At 38.3% G+C, this 20,547-nt stretch overlaps 1 protein-coding gene across 4 annotated transcripts in view; it reads right to left on the minus strand.

Annotated features, from left to right (window-relative positions):
- Positions 1–20,547, minus strand: part of LOC132110542 (protein jagged-2-like) — a 35,029-nt gene that overhangs the window by 8,808 nt on the left and 5,674 nt on the right. For 2 of the 4 annotated variants that reach the window (XM_059517240.1, XM_059517239.1), the window contains exons 3-11: positions 11,330–11,390; positions 6,027–6,281; positions 5,126–5,186; positions 3,975–4,105; positions 3,152–3,271; positions 2,851–2,964; positions 2,618–2,731; positions 802–915; positions 29–75 (exon numbers count right to left, since the gene is read on the minus strand). In XM_059517240.1, coding sequence (XP_059373223.1) covers positions 29–75; positions 802–915; positions 2,618–2,731; positions 2,851–2,964; positions 3,152–3,271; positions 3,975–4,105; positions 5,126–5,186; positions 6,027–6,281; positions 11,330–11,390 — 1,017 coding nt within the window. The remainder of the gene's footprint in view (positions 1–28; positions 76–801; positions 916–2,617; positions 2,732–2,850; positions 2,965–3,151; positions 3,272–3,974; positions 4,106–5,125; positions 5,187–6,026; positions 6,282–11,329; positions 11,391–20,547) is intronic. The other 2 variants (XM_059517242.1, XM_059517241.1) reach the window with 1 other exon arrangement.

The following is a 20,547-nucleotide window of genomic DNA, read 5'->3' on the forward strand; positions in this document are numbered from 1 at the left end:
ATGCCAAATAAAACAGGCATACGCCTACCTGACAGGTTCCTCCATTCTGACACTGACCATAACAGCTGTTGACATCTGTAAAATAATCAACACAATCAGCACAACATTCTGGTCCAAACTGTGTAAAAACACAAAGAAAAAGAAGAAAACAAGATCAAAACAGCTTTGGGACATGCAAGAGCAGGCAGATTAACAGAATGCACAATTAAGAGAAAACTTGTTGTAAGAGACAAAGCAATTTTGGGAAATACATCTTTACTGTCACTGCTTCTCAAAACCGACCGCATGTTTCTGTTGTATGCATTAATCATGAAGACTGTTGGGCAGTCTTTCTATGCAATTAAAAAGAAGCTTTCAAGCTTCTAAAAATACAATAAAAGTACAATGAAAGCATTAAAGTGGTCTTCTGAAGCTACATGATAACTTGGTGTGATAAACAGAGCAAAATGTAACAGACCAGAATGCTTTTCTTGGAACATTCACCAGAACTAATCTTTTATTTGAGTCAATCTTTTCTAAGAATGAATTGATCCAGTTGACAAAACTGGTCGTAATGAATAATGACTTACAATTTAGCCTTTTTAATAGTATGGGGGAAGACAAAATATTCTATGTGTTTGGATCATCAATTTTTGGGTGCACTATTGCTTTTAAGGGGTTTCTGCTTCATGAAAAACAAAGCAGCTTTAATCAGCGTTAGAAAAGAGGAAGAAGAGCAAAAGTTTGCTGCTTTGCAGAAAAAGAGGGGGAAATATATAAGGGATAAATACTTTGTAGACTTCATAGAGTTTGTATACTGACTGATAATACAGTTCGGTCCCACCCAGCCCGGGTAGCAGTTGCAATGATATCCACCAATTAGATTTTTACAAGCATAAGCGTTTAGACAAGGTCTCCTTGTACACTCATTCACATCTGTTTGAGAGAGAAGAGAAGGATGAGGGGAGAAAGAGACAGCATGAAAGATCAAGCTCCACCACCAAGCTCAAGATCTCGGGTATGTCAAACCACATAAAAACTCAGATTCCCATGATGCACTGTGGGATATTCACATACTTTATACTAACAGCATTACATTTCAATTCCCCTGTGTATGTTATTACTACAGTATCAGTTATATCACACCTCTAAAACACATACCAGAAGCTCATAAAAAGAAGGTCTTCTAAATATTCATGTTCCCTCATAAAAGCATTGAGTCCCCGAAAACAGTAGGAGGGCAACAAGGGGGACTTCCAAGGAGGCCTCAAGATGACTTCAAATTATTTAATATAACACATAAGCATTTAAATAAATTTTTTATTTTTATCTTTTGTAGAACCAGGGTTCTCGGAAAACGTGGTTGATTTTGAAAGTGGGATTTCTAGACCTGGAAAAGTCTTAAAGTTAAAGAATTTAATACAATCTTTTATGGCTATTTTTATAATCATTATAATAAATTTATATTATCATATATATGTATATATAATATATATTTTAATCAAAAAATAATACCATTGAATATTACTAGTAGTTTAGTATGTTTTAATTAAATTATACAAATAAAAGACCACAATATATAACAGCTGTAAATTACAAAAGTTTTCTTATTTGATCATTACAATAATGAAATGTGCAGTATAACTTTGAAACATGCAGAACATCAGACTATATCCCATTTGTTTGCAGTATTCTAATTTTACATTCAATACTATTAATTATTAGCTTTTTTAACAACTAATAAACCATGTGCAGGTCCCTTGCAAACTCCCATTTGGTAAACCCCGACAAAATGTTTAATGTGTATAGGTGACTACATTAGGTATAAAAAGCGAATTAAAGTTGTGTGTGGCGTTGTATGCTACAGTATATGGGACTGATGTTATGCAACAGATGAAATCAAACTCTCTTCTCAATCCTGCACAGGTAACCCTGCCTGCTCCACACCTGAGACCGGAGTGCAACCTGGGAAACCCGACCCGCCCCCTATAACCAAACACCACGGCTACAATTCCACAATGCGCTTGTTTACAGGTTATTAAGCATTTCCTGTAGCACTATCAGTGAAGTAAAATACTTCCACCACACCCCTTTTGAGAGTCATTCTCCACCCCATAATCACTCTAATATAGTCCCGCAAAAAGATAAATTTAGCCCCCGTCTTGGCAGTTGCTAGGCCCGTTGATATATATATAGCTTTACTTAAATCACCTGGGTCCGGTTGCAGATAATATTCAGCTATCTGCCATGACCACACAACCTTGGATGAAATTCTATATCACACACATACAGTACATAGCCGCAAACTCAGGTTAAATAAACATACAAGCACGCAATGCCAACATATATACATAGTTGCAGGCATATCGCACGCTCATGCGCTCACAAAAATCAATCAATTGTAAAGCAATCAACTGTGAGTAATTTGTGGTGTAAGATGTAAGCGTGACATTCAGTTACACACCTCATTACATTAAACAAGCACTATGTAGACACAGAGAACTTCTGATATTTGAGAGGTGCCATCCAACCCCCTATTCAGACATGTACGATCCAGTTAAACGTCTGTTTTGTGGCCCCCAGTAGATTTCAGTAAAAAAAATCTATCATATTAATTCATGCACACACTAGGTCTCACCTATCTGGCAGGTCTTGCCAGTCCACTGTGGCAGGCATATGCATTCAAAATCATTCTCCAGATCAAAGCAGGTCCCCCCATGAGCGCACGGGTTTGGCATGCACTCATCTATGTCTGAAATGTGCACACACAAACAAAAAACATTTAGAAAATTAAAATAAATATGCATAATATATACATTTCTAGTACAGTCTGCCTCATCTAGATTCAATAAAACGTGATTGACTTCTGACCTTTAGCACAAGTTGGGCCATCCCATCCTGGGGGACACTGGCACTCAAACCCTGATGCCAGCTCATGACATGTCCCAGCATTTGCACATGGGTTTGACATGCACGCATGCTCAGCTGTAAGGTACAAACACACATACATTTTGGTATACCTTTTTAAACTCAAATCACAGGTTGGGATAAGCATTTCTTTTCTATGTATTATTTTTGTCATTCCTACATTTCTATATTAAGATTATTCTCTTAAAAATAGTTTTGAGAATTATATAACAACTTTTGTCAGAGTTTTTGTAAGCTTTCTTACCGATTTGACAGTTTTTCCCGGAGTAACCCTCTGGGCAGGAGCAGAAATATTCATCTGGTTCTGTATTCAGACACGTGCCTCCATTTACACAGGGCTTGTGTGTGCCACAGTAATTTAGATCTGTGCAGAAACAAAACAAAATCAATCTTTTCTTGCAAGAAAGCATATGGCAGATAAGTTGTAACACTCCATTCAGAGCAGAAAATGTGTGTGGATGTCTGTGAATGTCTAAAGTGAAAGGGAACAGACCTCAACTGCATTCATTTACTATCTTAACAAAATATTTAACGACACCAGGAATCTCATATAAAAGGGTTATTTTGTGAATGTGTATGTTTGCAAATTTGTTTGGGTTAAGTAAGATTTTTATGTTCATCAATGTTGCGTTTAATTGATCAAATATAAAGTAAAAACATTAATATTGTGAAATATTATTACAATTTAAAATAACTTTTTTTCTATTCTAATATATTTAAAATGTAGTTTCTTTCATTCCTGAGATGGTAAAGCTGAATTTCCAGCAGCCATTACTCCAGTCTTCAGTGTCACATGACCCTTCAGAAATCATAATAATATGCTCATTTGGCCCTCAAGCAACATTTCCCTTATTATCGTGTTGATAAAAGAACAGCATTTATCTGAAATAGAAATGTCCTATAAACATCTTTACGGTCTCTTTTATTCAAACCTTTTAATGCATCCTTGCTGGATAAAAGTACTTACTTATAAAAAAAAACTTTTTAATGTTCTTAATTCAAGATTCAAGATTACAAAGTAAAAATTTAATCCGATGTCCCCTTTAAAAGTAGGCAATCCAACCTACCTTTGTCACACAGAAGTCCTCCCCAGTTCTTCTCACAGGTGCAGGTCCAGGGTTTCACACAGGTGCCATGCACACAGCCCGGGTGCGGCAAACACTCATCGCACATTGGGCCCTGCCAGCCGTACTTACACCTACAAAACCAACAGAGCATGAACAGGAGTGTGTGTGTTATTTCTTCACAAGCCTCCCTGAACTGAATCTATACAATTGAACACATTTATCAAACAGCAGTTTCAGTATAGAAAGATTTTCCACTTTCTTTTTATTTAGCATATAAGCATTTATAGCAGTGTCACACATTGCACATGTACACTACACCGGTTACTGTAAGTGAGGGAAGTCTGAGTATCACAGAGACAGGAGTGTAAACTTCTTTCCAGTAGTAGACATAGGTCATGACCTATGTCTCTTTCCTAATCTTAGAAAGCAATGTATTCCAGACAGACTGGTGGCCAAAGGTCATTTCCACCTCACATACTTTAAAAGAGGAAAAGAAACATAATATAGACACACCCATGAGAGGTGACAATTCAAAACAGCATACCAGCATAATACCCTACTATTTCTTTACTATATTGATTGGCATTCTGCATGTAAAATTTCATGTACAGTAATACTGAGTAATACACTTAACAACGTTCACTTTATCAAAGAGCATACTTTTACTATGAACTACCATTTTGAACATCTATTACTGATTATTTAATTTAACAGTCAAATTTAAAAAAGATTTTAATAAAAAAAATTTTTTAAAGGTGATCACTGGCCAGGTTAAACATGCAAATGTGAGAAGATCATGTGACAAAACAGTGAGCTCATGTTATAATTGTAAACCGTACAGTACCATAGAGAGTACACTCTCTAATGTGTTTAATGCTTTCATTTTCATTAATAATAACATCCAGTATTTACTGCAGAATAATCGGTAATAAGCTAATATTCCATTCTAAATATAGACATTCATGAGAGAGGCGGAGCTAATATTATCATATTATCCTTCAGTTGTCTGCTCAGCTCATTCAAGACTATTTAAAGCTGCTGTGCATGCCAGAAAATGTTTGCGTGAAACAATTTTACTCTAACGAACAGACTCATTAATCTCGTCGATATGCATGACCTGAGAACAGAGAGAGATATCAACTAACACTTACACACATTCTCCCGGAGTTTCACAGATTCCGTGAAGTTCACTGCAGCCTTGCTTACAGAGAGCTGAAAGACAAATAAATATGGATGAGCTTTATTATATTTCTTTGCTCTCCCTTGATTTACACATGTAACTTACAGTCACAGACTGATGAAAATTATAATAAGGTGTTCACATGTATAATATGTTTATTGCTGGAGGTCAGGGAAAATTTGGAAATTTGATCATAAATGGGATGTATTACCTGAAAAAATAAGAATAAGAAATATTAAGAATAAGAAAATAATAAGATAATATAATAAATAAGAAGTTAAGACTGGCAACATAATATAATATGAAGTGTCACAACTTTGTACTTATATAACTTTTTTGCTGCAGTGATCAATATTTGATCAATTATAGATCAATAATTGCAATATTTCATTAGCATCTAATGTTACAACCTTACTGTAACACTATTTATCATGAAATAAAATTACTCATAGTTAAAAAATATTTTGGTCATACTGCCCACCCCATAAGAAGTCACTGCATTCTACAGCAACAGATAAGGAATCAGTAGTTTTTGCTGGCAAAAATGTGCATGTAAAGAAATTCTCACAGCTGCACGTGATGTTGCATGCAACATATTTAATAGTGAAATCACTCACAGTAATATTAAATTCATAAACCACAGTATCTTACACAATGTTGTAGTAAAACATAACATAAAACAAAATGTAAATCTTAAAGTTGGTATGAAACGGAAGTTGTGATCATCTTTTCTTTTCATTTGATTTATATCCAAGTGAAATGAGCTCTTAAACTAGAAACAAAATGTAGGATGGGACTTGATTGGATTGTTGGATCATTTTCATTTGCTAATTGCTGCTATCTTAAGTGTGTGTGTTAGCAAACTTGCACACCTTTCTTGCAATCTTGCCCGGTCCAGCCCTCCATGCACTGCTGATTGCCAGACTGATCGCACGTGTAATGGCCAAAGTAATCGTCTCGGGGTCGACACTGTTTGTTGCACTTGTTGCCGTAGTAATTGTGGTCGCAGCGCACACGCATGCTGTATTGGATGCTGGCTGTTTGGCCCTTGTGCTGAATGAGCTGTCGCTCCTCTCCAGGGTTCATTTCTCCACGATTAACACTTCTCTCGATCAAGAGATCATCACCTATGGGAGATACAGAAACGTTCATTTATATGTATATGTGCTTGTGTGTGTGTGTGTGTGTGTGTGTGTGTGTGTGTGTGTGTGTGTGTGTGTGTGTGTGTGTGTGTGTGTGTGTGTGTGTGTGTGTGTGTGTGTGTGTGTGTGTGTGTGCGTATTACAAAGCATGGCCTGTCTTCCTGCTTTAGCGGAACACACACTTGTCCCAGACTGCTTGGGAGCCAGTGAGGAAATAATACAATCAGGAACAGACTTCCAAGGAAAACACACACACATCCAAACTGCCTCTCGAGAAGCAAAGAAAAATGCTGTGACCTTGCGAAGAACTACAGTCACAATGTAGCAGTGTAGGGGAGAGGGGAAGTCTGTTTGTGGGTGTGTGCGGTTGTGTGGGAAAAAGACAAACAGCTTCTTAAAGTGCGAGAGAACACAATATCAACAATGATTCAAATCTAATCTATGCTGTTCATGAAGGTGGGTGTTGGCTTGGGATTCTCACATTGCAGCACTTTCCATTCCAAACAAGAAATTCACACCTGATTAAATTAGCAATAACATCGTCTAGGGATGTGATAGGGATATGGGTAAATGAGGTGGTGACATGATCATCAGAGGCCCAATCACGTACCTGAGGCCAGAGACTCATTTGCATATTACCAATATGAGTGGTAATAAATAAATTACACTAAAATTAATCGTTTAAATGCTACAAGTTAATTTAGGTATCAAACTGTACAATATAACTGTACAATAAAAGATGTGAATGGAAATAAATACACACACGCACATTATTAAATGGAAATGTTCAGTTCATTTAATGAAGAGAGTTCTGCAAATTTTAAAATTTATAAAATATATATAAATTGTCAGAGAATCAATTTGAGGATGTCTTAGAGATATGGCAGTGGTATTTCTGACATGTCGTTATGTCGACTGTCAGCCAAGGTGCTCTATAAATCGTCCTTGTGCGTGTTGCCTCCCGAATCCTTCCCCACAGCTGAAATCACCCCGCTCGTCCCATCTCAGTCCACTTGCTCTCTTCCTTAAATGGACACATGATTCCAGAAGTGGAACAAAAGCTTTGACATACTTTCCTACTTTCTGACTAAAAAAAGGAATTTGACACACTCTTTCATATCAAATGTGCCATCCCCCTTTTTGCTGTCCTCTCTTTCCCCTCTCACTCTCCCCCCATTTATAAATACAAAAAAATAGTACTCCTGAATCATCTACAGCAATTAGTTACAAAAATACACACCAATCACTTCCTATCTATAAGCTTAAGGAGACACTTAGAAACTGTTACTGGGTAGAGTCACAGTAGTGTGAGTGTGTGTGTGTGGGGGGGGGGGGTGGGGGGGGGGGGGTACTGAAGATAAGCCAGCTCAAGAACACAGTCACACACATGGATAAGAGTCCTAACTATCAAACAGGTAAGCAGATGAACAGCTCTCGCCAGGTCTGGAACGTAATCAGTTGTGTTTATCCGTGAGCTCAATCAACACTAGAACTTCATCCTTGATCTGGGAGGCTTTAGATGATGGCTGCTGTTAGCCTTTAAATCAAAGCATCTTTTCTTAGTTTCTTTTCTTTCCTATTATTTTCTTTCTGTCCTATTCACATCTCTCCATCAGTCTGTCTCCAGTTTGCTCAGTTTCACTGCCTCCATCACAATGGGTGTGATCTGGCCCCCATCCTCACGGCGATAACAGATCACAAACAATAGACCAAAGAGTCAGACAAGGCCAAATCATTTCCCCTATAATTACACAATGCTCTCTCGCCCACTTTTCTAAGTTTTCCTTCATGTTAATGTGCCGCACCTTTCTTAACTTCCCGTTTGCATTTTTTTCCACTTATCCACTTTATTACCATCTAGCGATGTACCAGCCAGCACTACAGCACAAGTGAATCACAATAACGGCCCTTTCTCTGCCCCTTGAAGATATGTGAACAATGCAGTTGACCTGCTGGCCAGAAAGAGCTATTTAGAGTCCAAATGTAGAGCTGGAGAGATGGACTTCCTAAAAGGTAAAAAGCCCCGTGGGACCCTCCCCTCAATGGGCCCCTGATACCTGATGCCCTGCAAACGCCAAAACTGGCTTCTTGCATCTAAAGCCAGATTTCGTTTTTTATTACTTGATGGCCTGATCTACATCTGTGAGCTAATTCTAGAAGATAGAGTTGGAAAAAACCTGTAAAAAAAATATATATATAAATTGAAAAATGTGAGGCAGGTATGACAGCCTGATGATGAATTGATCTCCTGCTGACAACAGATATGTCTGTGGTGTCTAGGAAACAAAAATCATGCACAAATATAAACACAGAAACAACCCGATGTGATGATGATTTCTTTCAAAGAAGTTAATTTTCATTATTTTAACTATTATGCAAGACCTAAAGATGTGTATTTAATAATAAGAAATATTACACAATATTAAAGATTAAAAAGTAAATCTCTACATAAAAAGTTCAAAACAAGAAAAATATATACAAATATATATTTTCTAAAACTAATATATATATATATATATATATATATATATATATATATATATATATATATGCACACTAAACACTATACAGCATTAAATATATAATTTAGAGTTAAATATATACTTACTAATTAATTAAATAAGAATATTAAAGATTACATTTTATTTTTGAATATTATTAATTAAATATTACCAATTATTGATTAAAAAAGCCTATCATAGAAACATAAATGTTCACCTACAGCTTGCACATTAAAAAAAAGTGATCTATTAGCAAACAGTCATTCTTGGCACCCTTGCACCCATAATGCATCAGGAACATACACAGCCTCTCACTGCCTCTTCACCTGCTGATGTCTTGTCATCACCTAGATCTTGCTCATGGTCTGTCTGTCTGAGATCTATTCTCCATTTGAAGCAAATGAACATCCTGTGCTGAACTTCGAAAAGTCACATGACATCTGTCCGACAGGGCTGTGTAAGCGAACAAATCAGTTGCTTGTTAGTGTTGTGTGCATTTGTGAGAGTGTATATTCATGCCAGTCTTGTCAGTAGCCCTTTGCTTTATGACTGACTGGCGGCTATGTATTTGTTCGTGTGTGTGTGTGTGTGTGTGTGTGTGTGTATTGTGAAGAATAGTAGCATTGCAGCTGTTCAGACAATAATTCGCTCAGAGACATGTGTGGAAAATAACAAGCAACTACAGTAATTAATGTCTTAACGAGGCGATGACCTTCTTTGTTTAGACCCAAACTCTCTCCAGGGACTTTAAACATGACACACTGAGTATAAACAGTTTCCATTTATATGCTAAAACAACCTACATGGCCCATTAAGGGCACTAGCACACTAGCAACAAACAGCCACACAAGATAATCATACACAAATAAACATAAACGAATCTATACAAACACTCAGATCTACTGTAAAGTGTTTAAAATGATGCTTTACACAAAATAAATGTGTACATAGACGTTTTACCTCTGTTTCTTCCACTTGACAGTAGAATAATTATTATTCTTTTAAGAAATATACTTAGCTTATACAATAAGATATTATTAGACATAATCAATCTACATTTTAGCTTAATAACTTTTTTCTACTTGTTTCTGACCAAATCACAAACACACCACAGCAGTAACCCCAGAACAACCTGCTTAGAAATCCTCACATAGCAGTGACATTAACACTCCACATTAGATGTTTTTTCCCAAAACACATAAAATAAGTTTACTTTAAATTATCCAGTCGAATCTGTGAATCTCCAGTCCAGTCTCAATAATGCTCTACTTTGCTAGCATAATGTGCTTAACTTCTCATTATGAAAACCGCAGTAGGTGAATTTGACTTTTTGATTATTTTAAAATTAAAGTTTTTGAATAGAAGTGTCTTTTGCTTACCATACCAAGACTGCATTTATTTGGTCAAAAAATGTTATTCATTCTTGTGATGGCAAGTTTAATCTTACTTTCTTCAAGGTAATTAATTAAGGTTTATAGTGCACACTGTAAATGATCAGCCAGCTCCCAGAAAATGAATTCCTTCATTAATGGTTCTTCCTGTCAGAGTGATCATGTATTATGGAGAAATGGAGAACCACAGGTGGAGAAGAGGCAAACAGGTCACATCTGGTTAAGACAATACACAGATCAACATTCACACAGTGTGTTAACATGTCCTGCACACTGGGTTTTCATTCTATTAGAGTGGACTTAGAGTGCTTTCTGGTCAAGAAAGTTTTTAAAGTGTTAAAAATTATAAACCAATACTGGTTTAAAAATGGTTGGTCGATATACAATCCTGAGTTTGCAGTTACTGTTGGCATTACAGAAATTCAGTTTTTATCTCGTCAGTGTTTATATGAAACTTTTTTTTCATAAGTACATTTCATTTATGTCTGATAATTTTTTATGAGAATTATATTATATATATTTAATAATATAGACCAATTTAGCAAAAATATTGCAACCACAAGCATGAAAGATTGGATGTGTAGAACTTAGTACATGACAGGCATCTGAATTCTGCAGAAATCTTTGTAATTTTCTGTTCATGCAAATTCTTTTATGGGCCTGTCAGTAACCCTTTGCAGTTCAAAGACACGTCAAACCACAGGCATCCAACTCTGTCTTAATACCCTTATCGGCCACCTGCTTTGTTTGTTGTACTAAAAGAAACAGCAGCTGTCTGTGTAAATGTAAAAAGGACGTAGTCTCACTCTGATACACAACAAGAAGGAGTCTAAGAAAGATTTGCAGAGAATTTAACAAATTTCAGAATTTACAGAGAATTTCTCATAAAAGCACAGCATACTTAATGCAGGCTCATGCATCAATCTCTCTACACTGAGTAACTTAAACTGTATGGATACATTTCATATCTCACTCCAGAAACCCTGTTGTACATCCTAAAATGTTTCTCATACAGTCAAATGTCAAATCTGACCTGTGTCACTTGTAGATGTGAACTTGCTCAAGAGAGGGATTGTTGGTACTGATGAGAAATTATAGATCATAGCAGTGTGTGTCAAGTTATTGAGAAATAATTACTCACTGCTGTCTGGGATTGTTTGATTGTCCCAGTCCCAAGCCTCCACGATCAGAGTGTACGCTCGCTAGGAGATAGAGAGAAAGAGCTGGTTAGCTAATATGCACAGACAAATCGTCTCCAGAGGCAAAGTCTATGCTGAAGACAAACACAAAATATCAATAAAAAACACACACACACACACACACAAAACAATGGCAAAAGAAACACAGGCAAAAAAATAAACAAATCATATTAGTCTACCTACAGATGCAAAATGAAAGAAATACTTATTACAATTCCATTGAAAATATTTATTGAAGAAAAAAATCTTAATGACCCTAAACTTTTGAACAGTAGTGATATATTGAGACAATATATGGGGGAGAATTCAAGAAAGTATAACATTAGTTAGGCCGGCTAAAGGAATAGAAGTCATGCCTTTCAAATAAAAGAGTTTTTTATGTTACCTTCACAAAACCACTGTTAAAAGGGCATCTGGAGGTGTCCTCAAAAAAAAAAAACCTTGTTCATGAAGTATAATAATATCTAGGGATTTTGTCAGTTATTCTAGAGTTGGCTTAGTGTGTAGCCGATATCAAACACTGGAAATCTATTTTACGTTCTCATATTGATCCCTTGTGTATATCTGTGCGTGCCTTTTTAATAGCAATATGAGTAACCTGGTTCCCACGGTCTGGTGACTGATTCACTGATGACCAGATGAATGATGAAATGGTGCAATGATGTTTGTAGGAGCATGTATCAGATCACTGCTGTATTCAACAATTCATAAATGATCCTGTGATGTTTATGCATGTACTTTTTTCATACAGACGCATGCTTTAACAGTGTTCTTTAGTTCATTTATTTCATGGGAAAATGGTTTGCTAACTCAGGTCAAATAACAGCATGGGCAGAATGCCTTCAAAAGGTTCAAAAGATTCCAGAACCATGCTGCAGTACTTCACAGTGAGTGAGGTTAACTGACTGTAAGACGGGAGAGGTCGTGTTTTTTTCTCTCAAGCGAGGGGTTTTGCATGTTTCTTCCCTTTAATCTGACAGAACCTGAGTGCTTTTGATTTACAAAACTTTGGCCTGGATGAACATTTCAGGAAATGTCTGAAACAGTAGAAGGAAATCTCTGGGACATGATAGCACACAAAAGAGTGTAATAAACTTCTGTGTAATTAAGAGCTTTTTCCTTCAGCTTAAGTCTGCAAATGCAAATGGTTAAAAAAACCACACTAACACCATTCATTTCCAACACTTTGGCACAACAAATGCAATTATACCACTTTTTATTATATAAAGCTGTGGAAAACAGTGAAAATTTCTGAAGAGGCAATTTTAACAGGTCAATGTTTGGCTGAAAGATTGTATTTTTGGGGGGGGGGGCAGAGATCGGGTAGCACAGCATGAGAAACATGCGCATGGATTTTGTGTGCTGACACTCATGCATCTTTTCTATGGAAGCATGAATCAGCACGCTAACATCAGTGAAGCCAAACCACTCATACTTGCATGCATGAGTAAATGGTATAGGAAGGAAATACTCCTGATACAGGGATGGCTTCAATAAACCTTCCAATAAACAAAATGCAAGCGGAATGTTTTGGCATTTCATTGACATTTATATTTGTAAAAAAAAATGTATGTATATAGACAGGTTATAACAGATCCGTAAAGTATGCAAACCCCTTTAGAAATCATTTAACATGAATAGGAGTAACAGTGGTAAAAACTGAAGGTTGCTCATGAAGAAACAAACAACTGATGGACAACTACAAAATACCATCACAATCCAAATATAAACTGATTATTGAACTTAAAGGTGTGTCAGTAATACTGCCTCGGAAATGTCATCACATTTGCTGTCTTGTTGGGTTCTATCATTCTGTTCATAAGTTTTAAGTTGTTTTCCTTTGCTCCTTCCTTGCTTCTTGTGTCAAATCTGCCTTGAGAAAACAGCTTTCTGTTATATTTTGCTGCTCTGCATCAGTGTCTAAGTTTATGTTATGTGAATAACCTATAAGTAGCCAGCAAGATAATACCTGACATAATTTCAACATTGTGAAACTTGCACAGGGCTACGCTTTTAAAATGGCAAGGCATACGCAAACTATTGAGCCAAATCTCATGTTTCATAAATGTGTCATAAACTGAAAAATACAAGTGATATTTGTTCGACTAAAATATTTCAAAGTTCATGCAATTAAGTATGGAGCTCTTTGCAATCATCATCACATCCTCATTGAAACTTCAAACAAACTCTATTCTCAAAGACAGACTTCTTGATTTATTGTTCACTATGGTTGATGATTCACTCTAATTTAGTCACATGTCATGAAAAATGAGCAAAATGCAATAAATATGGTAGATATACATCACCGTTCAAAAGTTTGGGGTTGGAGAGATGTTTTCTTTTTTCTTTCTTTTTTGTCAACTTATGCTCACTAAGATAATTTATTTGACCAAAAATACAGTAAAACTTAAATATTGTGAAATGGTACAATTTCATATTTTTTCCATTTTAATGTGTTAAAACTCAAATGTTTTCCTACAATCCTGAATTTTGAACAATATTACTCCAGTAATTACTCCACTTCTGTGTCATATGATACTTCAGTAATCATTCTAAAGATGCTGATTTGGTGCTCAAGAGACATTTCTTGTTAATATCAATGCTGATAAAAAATAAATAAAAAAAGGATCAGCATTTATTTGCAATAGAAATCTTTTGTATCATTATAAATGTCTTTACTGTCACATTTGATCAATTTAATTTCATCAAAATGTGTTCACATATTATCATAATCGGCTTACATAGAATTTCCTAATAAAATACAATAAAATGATCTGTGTGTGTGCAGTACTGCCATAATAAAGGGAAAGTCTTTAATTACAGGTTAGATTAAATGAAATTTTTGGATTAACTATTTATTTAATGTATTTAAGTACTTTGATATGAGGCTTACATCACAAATCCACTAAAAATATGCTGTCTGGCCTCTGTTTCCCTGAGTCTCCACTAGTGGTCTCACTTCCCCATAGGCACCTCACCGTAGACACTACAATTCCCACAAAGCCTTGTCCCTTCATCACAGTAATTGCACTCCTGTTAATTGCACTCAGGTGTCTCCACTTGTTAGTCATTATCCTCCCTATATTAACCAATCCTTTTCTGTTTGTCTGCATGAAGTCCTTTCATTCCGTCACCCTGTTTCCTTGCCTTCCGAGTGTCCTCGTCTTCCGAGTTTTCTGTTCCCTTTCCTGTTCCTTCCCTGTTTGTTTATTTTTGGATGGATTTATGGTTTTGACCCCTGCTTGTTGGATACTGATTTGGATTACCCATTAAAACCCACACTGCAATTGGATCTCTCCTGGTCTCCTGTGTTTCCCTGGGTCTCCAGTCGTAACAGAAGGACTCCATCAATTTTGAGATCCAGCGGTGTGGGACTTCATTCCCGCTCCCCAGCCGGTATGGTGGAGCGGAGGGCTAAATTCTTAAGATTAACCACCCTCCGCCAAGAGGGGATTGAGGTGGGTGCTATGGCACAAATGTTCTGGACCCTAGCTGATGGTATTGGATATAATGATGTGGCCCTAAAGGACATTTTCAACACCGGGCCGGATGACCCAGTTCCTAGAAATGAAATGGAGCAGTTGGACGCTTTTAATTTCTGCTTTTAATGGCAGCCGGCCCAGCGTCACTGCCCAAGATGGCCAGTCAAGTCAATTCACCGGTGATCTTCATGGGCAAAGGCAAGTCACCAGTGTTCTTCATGTGCAAAGTCAAGTCACCGACTATCTTCATGGGCAAAGGCAAGTCACCATTGATCTTCATAAACAAATGCAAGTCACCGTTGATCTTCATGAGCCGAGTCAAGTCATCATTGATCTTCCTAAATCCAGTCTAAACACCACGGAATTACCAGAGTCTCTCCACGTCTCTGCGGAACTACCAGAGCCTCTCAACGCCTCTGCTGAACTACCAGAGTCTCTCCACGTCTCTGCTGAACTACCTGAGCCTATCCACGTCTCTGATGAACTACCAGAGCCTATCCACGTCTCTGCTGAACTACCAGAGCCTCTCCACGTCTCTGCTAAACTACCAGAGCCTCTCCACGTCTCGGCTGAACTACCAGAGTTTCTCCTCGTCTCTGCTAAACTTCCAGAGCCTCGTCACGTCTCAGCCGAACTCTCTCGACTGATCCTGTCGTGGCCACGGAGGCCACCCTTAACTTGTTCATGTTCTCTGTTTCAGACTTGCCTAGCCAGAATTGCTCTCCTGTGTCATCGATCCCACTGTGGTGGTCTTCTTCGCGCCCGGGTGGGCTTCTGTCTCGACCGCACGGATGTGGTGGTCTTCTGCGCCGCCCTGGTGGGCTTCTGTCTCGACTACACGGAAATGGTGGTCTTCTGCGCCGCCCTGGTGGGCTTCTGTCTCTACCGCACGGATGTGGTGGTCTTCTGTGCCGCCCTGGTGGGCTTCTGTCTCGACCGCACTGATGTGGTGGTCTTCTGCGCCGCCCTGGTGGGCTTCTGTCTCGACCGCACGGATGCGGTGGTCTTCTGCGCCACCCTGGTGGGCTTCTGTCTCGACCGAATGGCTCCAATTCCACCTTGCTCCTCTCTGGATTCCTGCCCTGTCGGTTCGGCCCTGGGACACTGAACGTTATGTCCTTCCTGGACTTGTGTTTTGTTGTTGTTTTGTTTTTTTTTTGTTTTTTTGCTCTTCTTTTCTCTGTTTCCATCTATGGACCTGGCCCTCCGTCCCTCCCCCTGATCCTCCGCCAGTCCACCTCCCTCCCAGGCTCCTTGTTTTTCTTTTTCTGTCTGTTTCCCTCTATGGACCTGGCCCTCCGTCCCTCCGCCTGATCCTCCTCCGGTCCACCTCCCTCCTGGGTTCCTTGTTTTTGTTTTTCTCTCTGTTTCCCTCTATGGACCTGGCCCTCCGTCCCTCCCCCTGATCCTCCGCCGGTCCACCTCCCTCCTGGGCTCCTTGTTTTTGTTTTCTGCACTTCTTGTCTCTGTTTCCCCATTTTACCTGGCCCTCCGTCCCTCCCCCTGGTCCTCCGCCGCTCCACCTCCCTCCTGGTCTCTGTGTTCCTTGGTCTCTTCTTGGGTTCGGGGTGGAGCATCAGGTAGCTGCTCAGTGGAGGAGGGGGTAATGTCACTCTGTCTGGTCTCTGTTTCCCTGAGTCTCCACTAGTGGTCTCACTTCCCCATAGGCACCTCACCGTAGGCACTACAATTCCCGCAAAGCCTTGTCCCTTCATCACAGTAATTGCACTCCTGTCAATTGCACTCAGGTATCTTCACTTGTTAGTCATTATCCTCCCTATATTAACCAGTCCTTTTCTATTTGTCTGCATGGAGTCCTTTCCTTGCATCACCCAGTTTCCTCGCATTCCGAGTTCCTAGGTTCTATTCCTTTTCCTGTTTATTTGTTTGTTTGTTTGGATGGATTTTTGGTTTTGACCCCTGCATGTTGGATTACCCAAATAAACCCACACTGCGTTTGAATCTCTCGTCTCCTGTGTTTCCCTGGGTCTCCGACCGTAACAAAATAATAATTACTGTGGGAAAGGAAAATAAAACTAGTTTAACTTATGTTTGATTAAAGTTAAGTTAATACTGTATTTTTGTGCAATGTATATGTTATTTTTTTTGTCAAGAACATTTTATTTGACAAGAGACAATAATTGGCGGACCCCCTGCAGTCCTGCCACAGACCCCCTATGGCTTGCCTACTGCTTTATAATATCAAGAATAACATCCAAACCCATTAAATGTTCAGGATGTTGAGGAATCAATGTCAGCAAATTAATGAAAGACTTTGTGTAGCATTAGTTTGCAGCATGAGCATATTGATGTTAACACCTGGTCAGTGCAGTGGTGCAAGACAAAGTTACTAATCTCCAAAGACAGCCATCAGACACCAACCCAGGGAAAAGCAGGAGCAGGAAGGAGTTAGAGGGAAATAAGACACCCACATGCATATACACATGCCAGCAGATACAGTGAAACACACGAACACACTGGCAATGAATAAATTACACCTCCTAAGTGACACTGAGCAGGTACTTCCAAAGTTTTTACACCTCAGAGGGAAGTGAGAAGGACATATATTGTGAGAACCTAGCCTGACTGTGCCTTTTATTATCATATACTGTACACTCAGACCAGATTTTAATATACCAGTCCCTATACAGTATGTGATGATACACAGGGTAACTTTTTAAGCAGTGTTGCTGAGCAATTTTGCCATCAATGGGTAACCAGGTTAGACACAGGGCCCACGACCGATTTAAACTATCCAGATAGAAATTTGTTGCCCATTCTCAGTGGGAAAGTTTCCAAGCAACATTGCTCTAAAAAGTTGCCCCGTATATCGTCACCTACTGTATAGGGACTGGTATATTAAAATCTGATCTGAGTGTATATGATGATAAAAGGCACAGGATTAAGTTCAAATGCAAATCAATGCACAGTGACACACTTACACGGAAACTGTTCCACCTAAAAGCTGAATGTGATATGTCCAGGCTGGTAACACACCTGTGTTAGTCCCTTCATACCCCATGTGCTTGGGTTTCTGTGGCACAGAATTAACAATACAATTCCATTGTGTGCAATTTTTCAGTGAAAGAAGTGTATTTGATTTTATCATGATTAAGATGTGTTGTTAATTTGAAGCTCTTTAAAAGAAATATTTCACACAAAAACAAAAATTTGCACTGTCAAGTTTAATATGACATTTAATATGAATGTCAGAGGTAACGGTGGTAAAAACTGAAGGCCGTTCATGAAAAAAACAAACATTAACCCAAATGTGACACCTGGCTCAGAGATGTGACATGACGGGCTTACTTCAAGAATAATATTTACTACAACAAAAATTAACCAAAAATAACAATCACAAAGTTAGTATCAATCAGTATGAAATGCAGGTGAATGTGACGTGTGGTTAGGGCTAGTGAGTGGATGCAAAACAAAATATAATGCCCCCAAATTCCATCCTTTCAATATCTAAAGAAATGAGAAGTAAAACAGAACACTGCGAATGGTATCACGGCATATATACATATATACAGGTCCTTCTCAAAAAATTTGCATATTGTGATAAAGTTCATTATTTTCCATAATGTAATGATAAAAATTAAACTTTTATATATTTTAGATTCATTGCACACCAACTGAAATATTTCAGGTCTTTTATTGTTTTAATACTGATGATTTTGGCATACAGCTCATGAAAACCCAAAATTCCTGTCTCAAAAAATTAGCATATCATGAAAAGGTTCTCTAAACGAGCTATTAACCTAATCATCTGAATCAACTAATTAACTCTAAACACCTGCAAAAGATTCCTGAGGCTTTTAAAAACTCCCCGCCTGGTTCATTACTCAAAACCGCAATCATGGGTAAGACTGCCAACCTGACTGCTGTCCAGAAGGCAATCATTGACACCCTCAAGCGAGAGGGTAAGACACAGAAAGAAATTTCTGAACGAACAGGCTGTTCCCAGAGTGGGAAGTCTGTGGGAAGGAAAAAGTGTGGCAAAAAACGCTGCACAATGAGAAGAGGTGACCGGACCCTGAGGAAGATTGTGGAGAAGGACCGATTCCAGATCTTGGGGGACCTGCAGAAGCAGTGGACTGAGTCTGGAGTAGAAACATCCAGAGCCACCGTGCACAGGCATGTGCAGGAAATGGGCTACAGGTGCCGCATTCCCCAGGTCAAGCCACTTTGGGCTACAGAGAAGCAGCACTGGACTGTTGCTCAGTGGTCCAAAGTACTTTTTTCGGATGAAAGCAAATTTTGCATGCCATTCGGAAATCAAGGTGCCAGAGTCTGGAGGAAGACTGGGGAGAAGGAAATGCCAAAATGCCTGAAGTCCAGTGTCAAGTACCCACAGTCAGTGATGGTCTGGGGTGCCATGTCAGCTGCTGGTGTTGGTCCACTGTGTTTTATCAAGGGCAGGGTCAATGCAGCTAGTTATCAGGAGATTTTGGAGCACTTCATGCTTCCATCTGCTGAAAAGCTTTATGGAGATGAAGATTTCGTTTTTCAGCACGACCTGGCACCTGCTCACAGTGCCAAAACCACTGGTAAATGGTTTACTGACTATGGTATTACTGTGCTCAATTGGCCTGCCAACTCCCCTGACCTGAACCCCATAGACAATCTGTGGGATATTGTGAAGAGAAAGTTGAGAGACGCAAGACCCAACACTCTGGATGAGCTTAAGGCCGCTATCGAAGCATCCTGGGCCTCCATAACACCTCAGCAGTGCCACAGGCTGATTGCCTCCATGCCACGCTGCATTGAAGCAGTCATTTCTGCAAAAGGATTCCCGACCAAGTATTGAGTGCATAACTGAACATAATTATTTGAAGGTTGACTTTTTTTGTATTAAAAACACTTTTCTTTTATTGGTCGGATGAAATATGCTAATTCTTTTAGATAGGAATTTTGGGTTTTCATGAGCTGTATGCCAAAATCATCAGTATTAAAACAATAAAAGACCTGAAATATTTCAGTTGGTGTGCAATGAATCTAAAATATATGAAAGTTTAATTTTTATCATTACATTATGGAAAATAATGAACTTTATCACAATATGCTAATTTTTTGAGAAGGAACTGTATATATATTAAAAAACGTCTATTACAAATTTCCTGAAGGCATATTATAGTTGTATGTGAGGAACAAAATTCATGTCATTATTTTTGCAACTTGTGATTTTCTGCTCCAGTGATATGGGCCAGTTTAGGACAAGAATTTCAGACATTCAGACAGACAGACTCTGTTCCATTACCTTATCAAGAAGATTTCTTCAGTGGTGTTTTGAGTCATTTCAGAGCTTGACAGTGTCAAAGACAGTCAAATGGGTTTGGATGAACATCAAGGTGAGTAATTACTGACAGAACCTTTGAGATTATTATTTCTTTAGATGGTCTGGAGTGGTTAATAAAACTGTAAAGCGACAGTAATATGATAGAAAATCCTACATTCAATCAACTATATTTATTATTTAATAATCATTAATCATAATAAGTAGCATTTCTGATAAATAATAGAAGAATAATTATCCATTTTGTTTAAGTTGACTGCATGAAAAATTACATGAGTTGCAGGAACATTGAGCTTCTGATGACTAAATCAGCCCAGATGGAAACACGCTTGCATTAATAGATCTGATATCAACTGTTATCACTCCTGACATCACAGTGCAG

Source organism: Carassius carassius, chromosome 30 (genome assembly GCF_963082965.1).
Source record: "Carassius carassius chromosome 30, fCarCar2.1, whole genome shotgun sequence".
Lineage (NCBI taxonomy): Eukaryota > Metazoa > Chordata > Actinopteri > Cypriniformes > Cyprinidae > Carassius > Carassius carassius.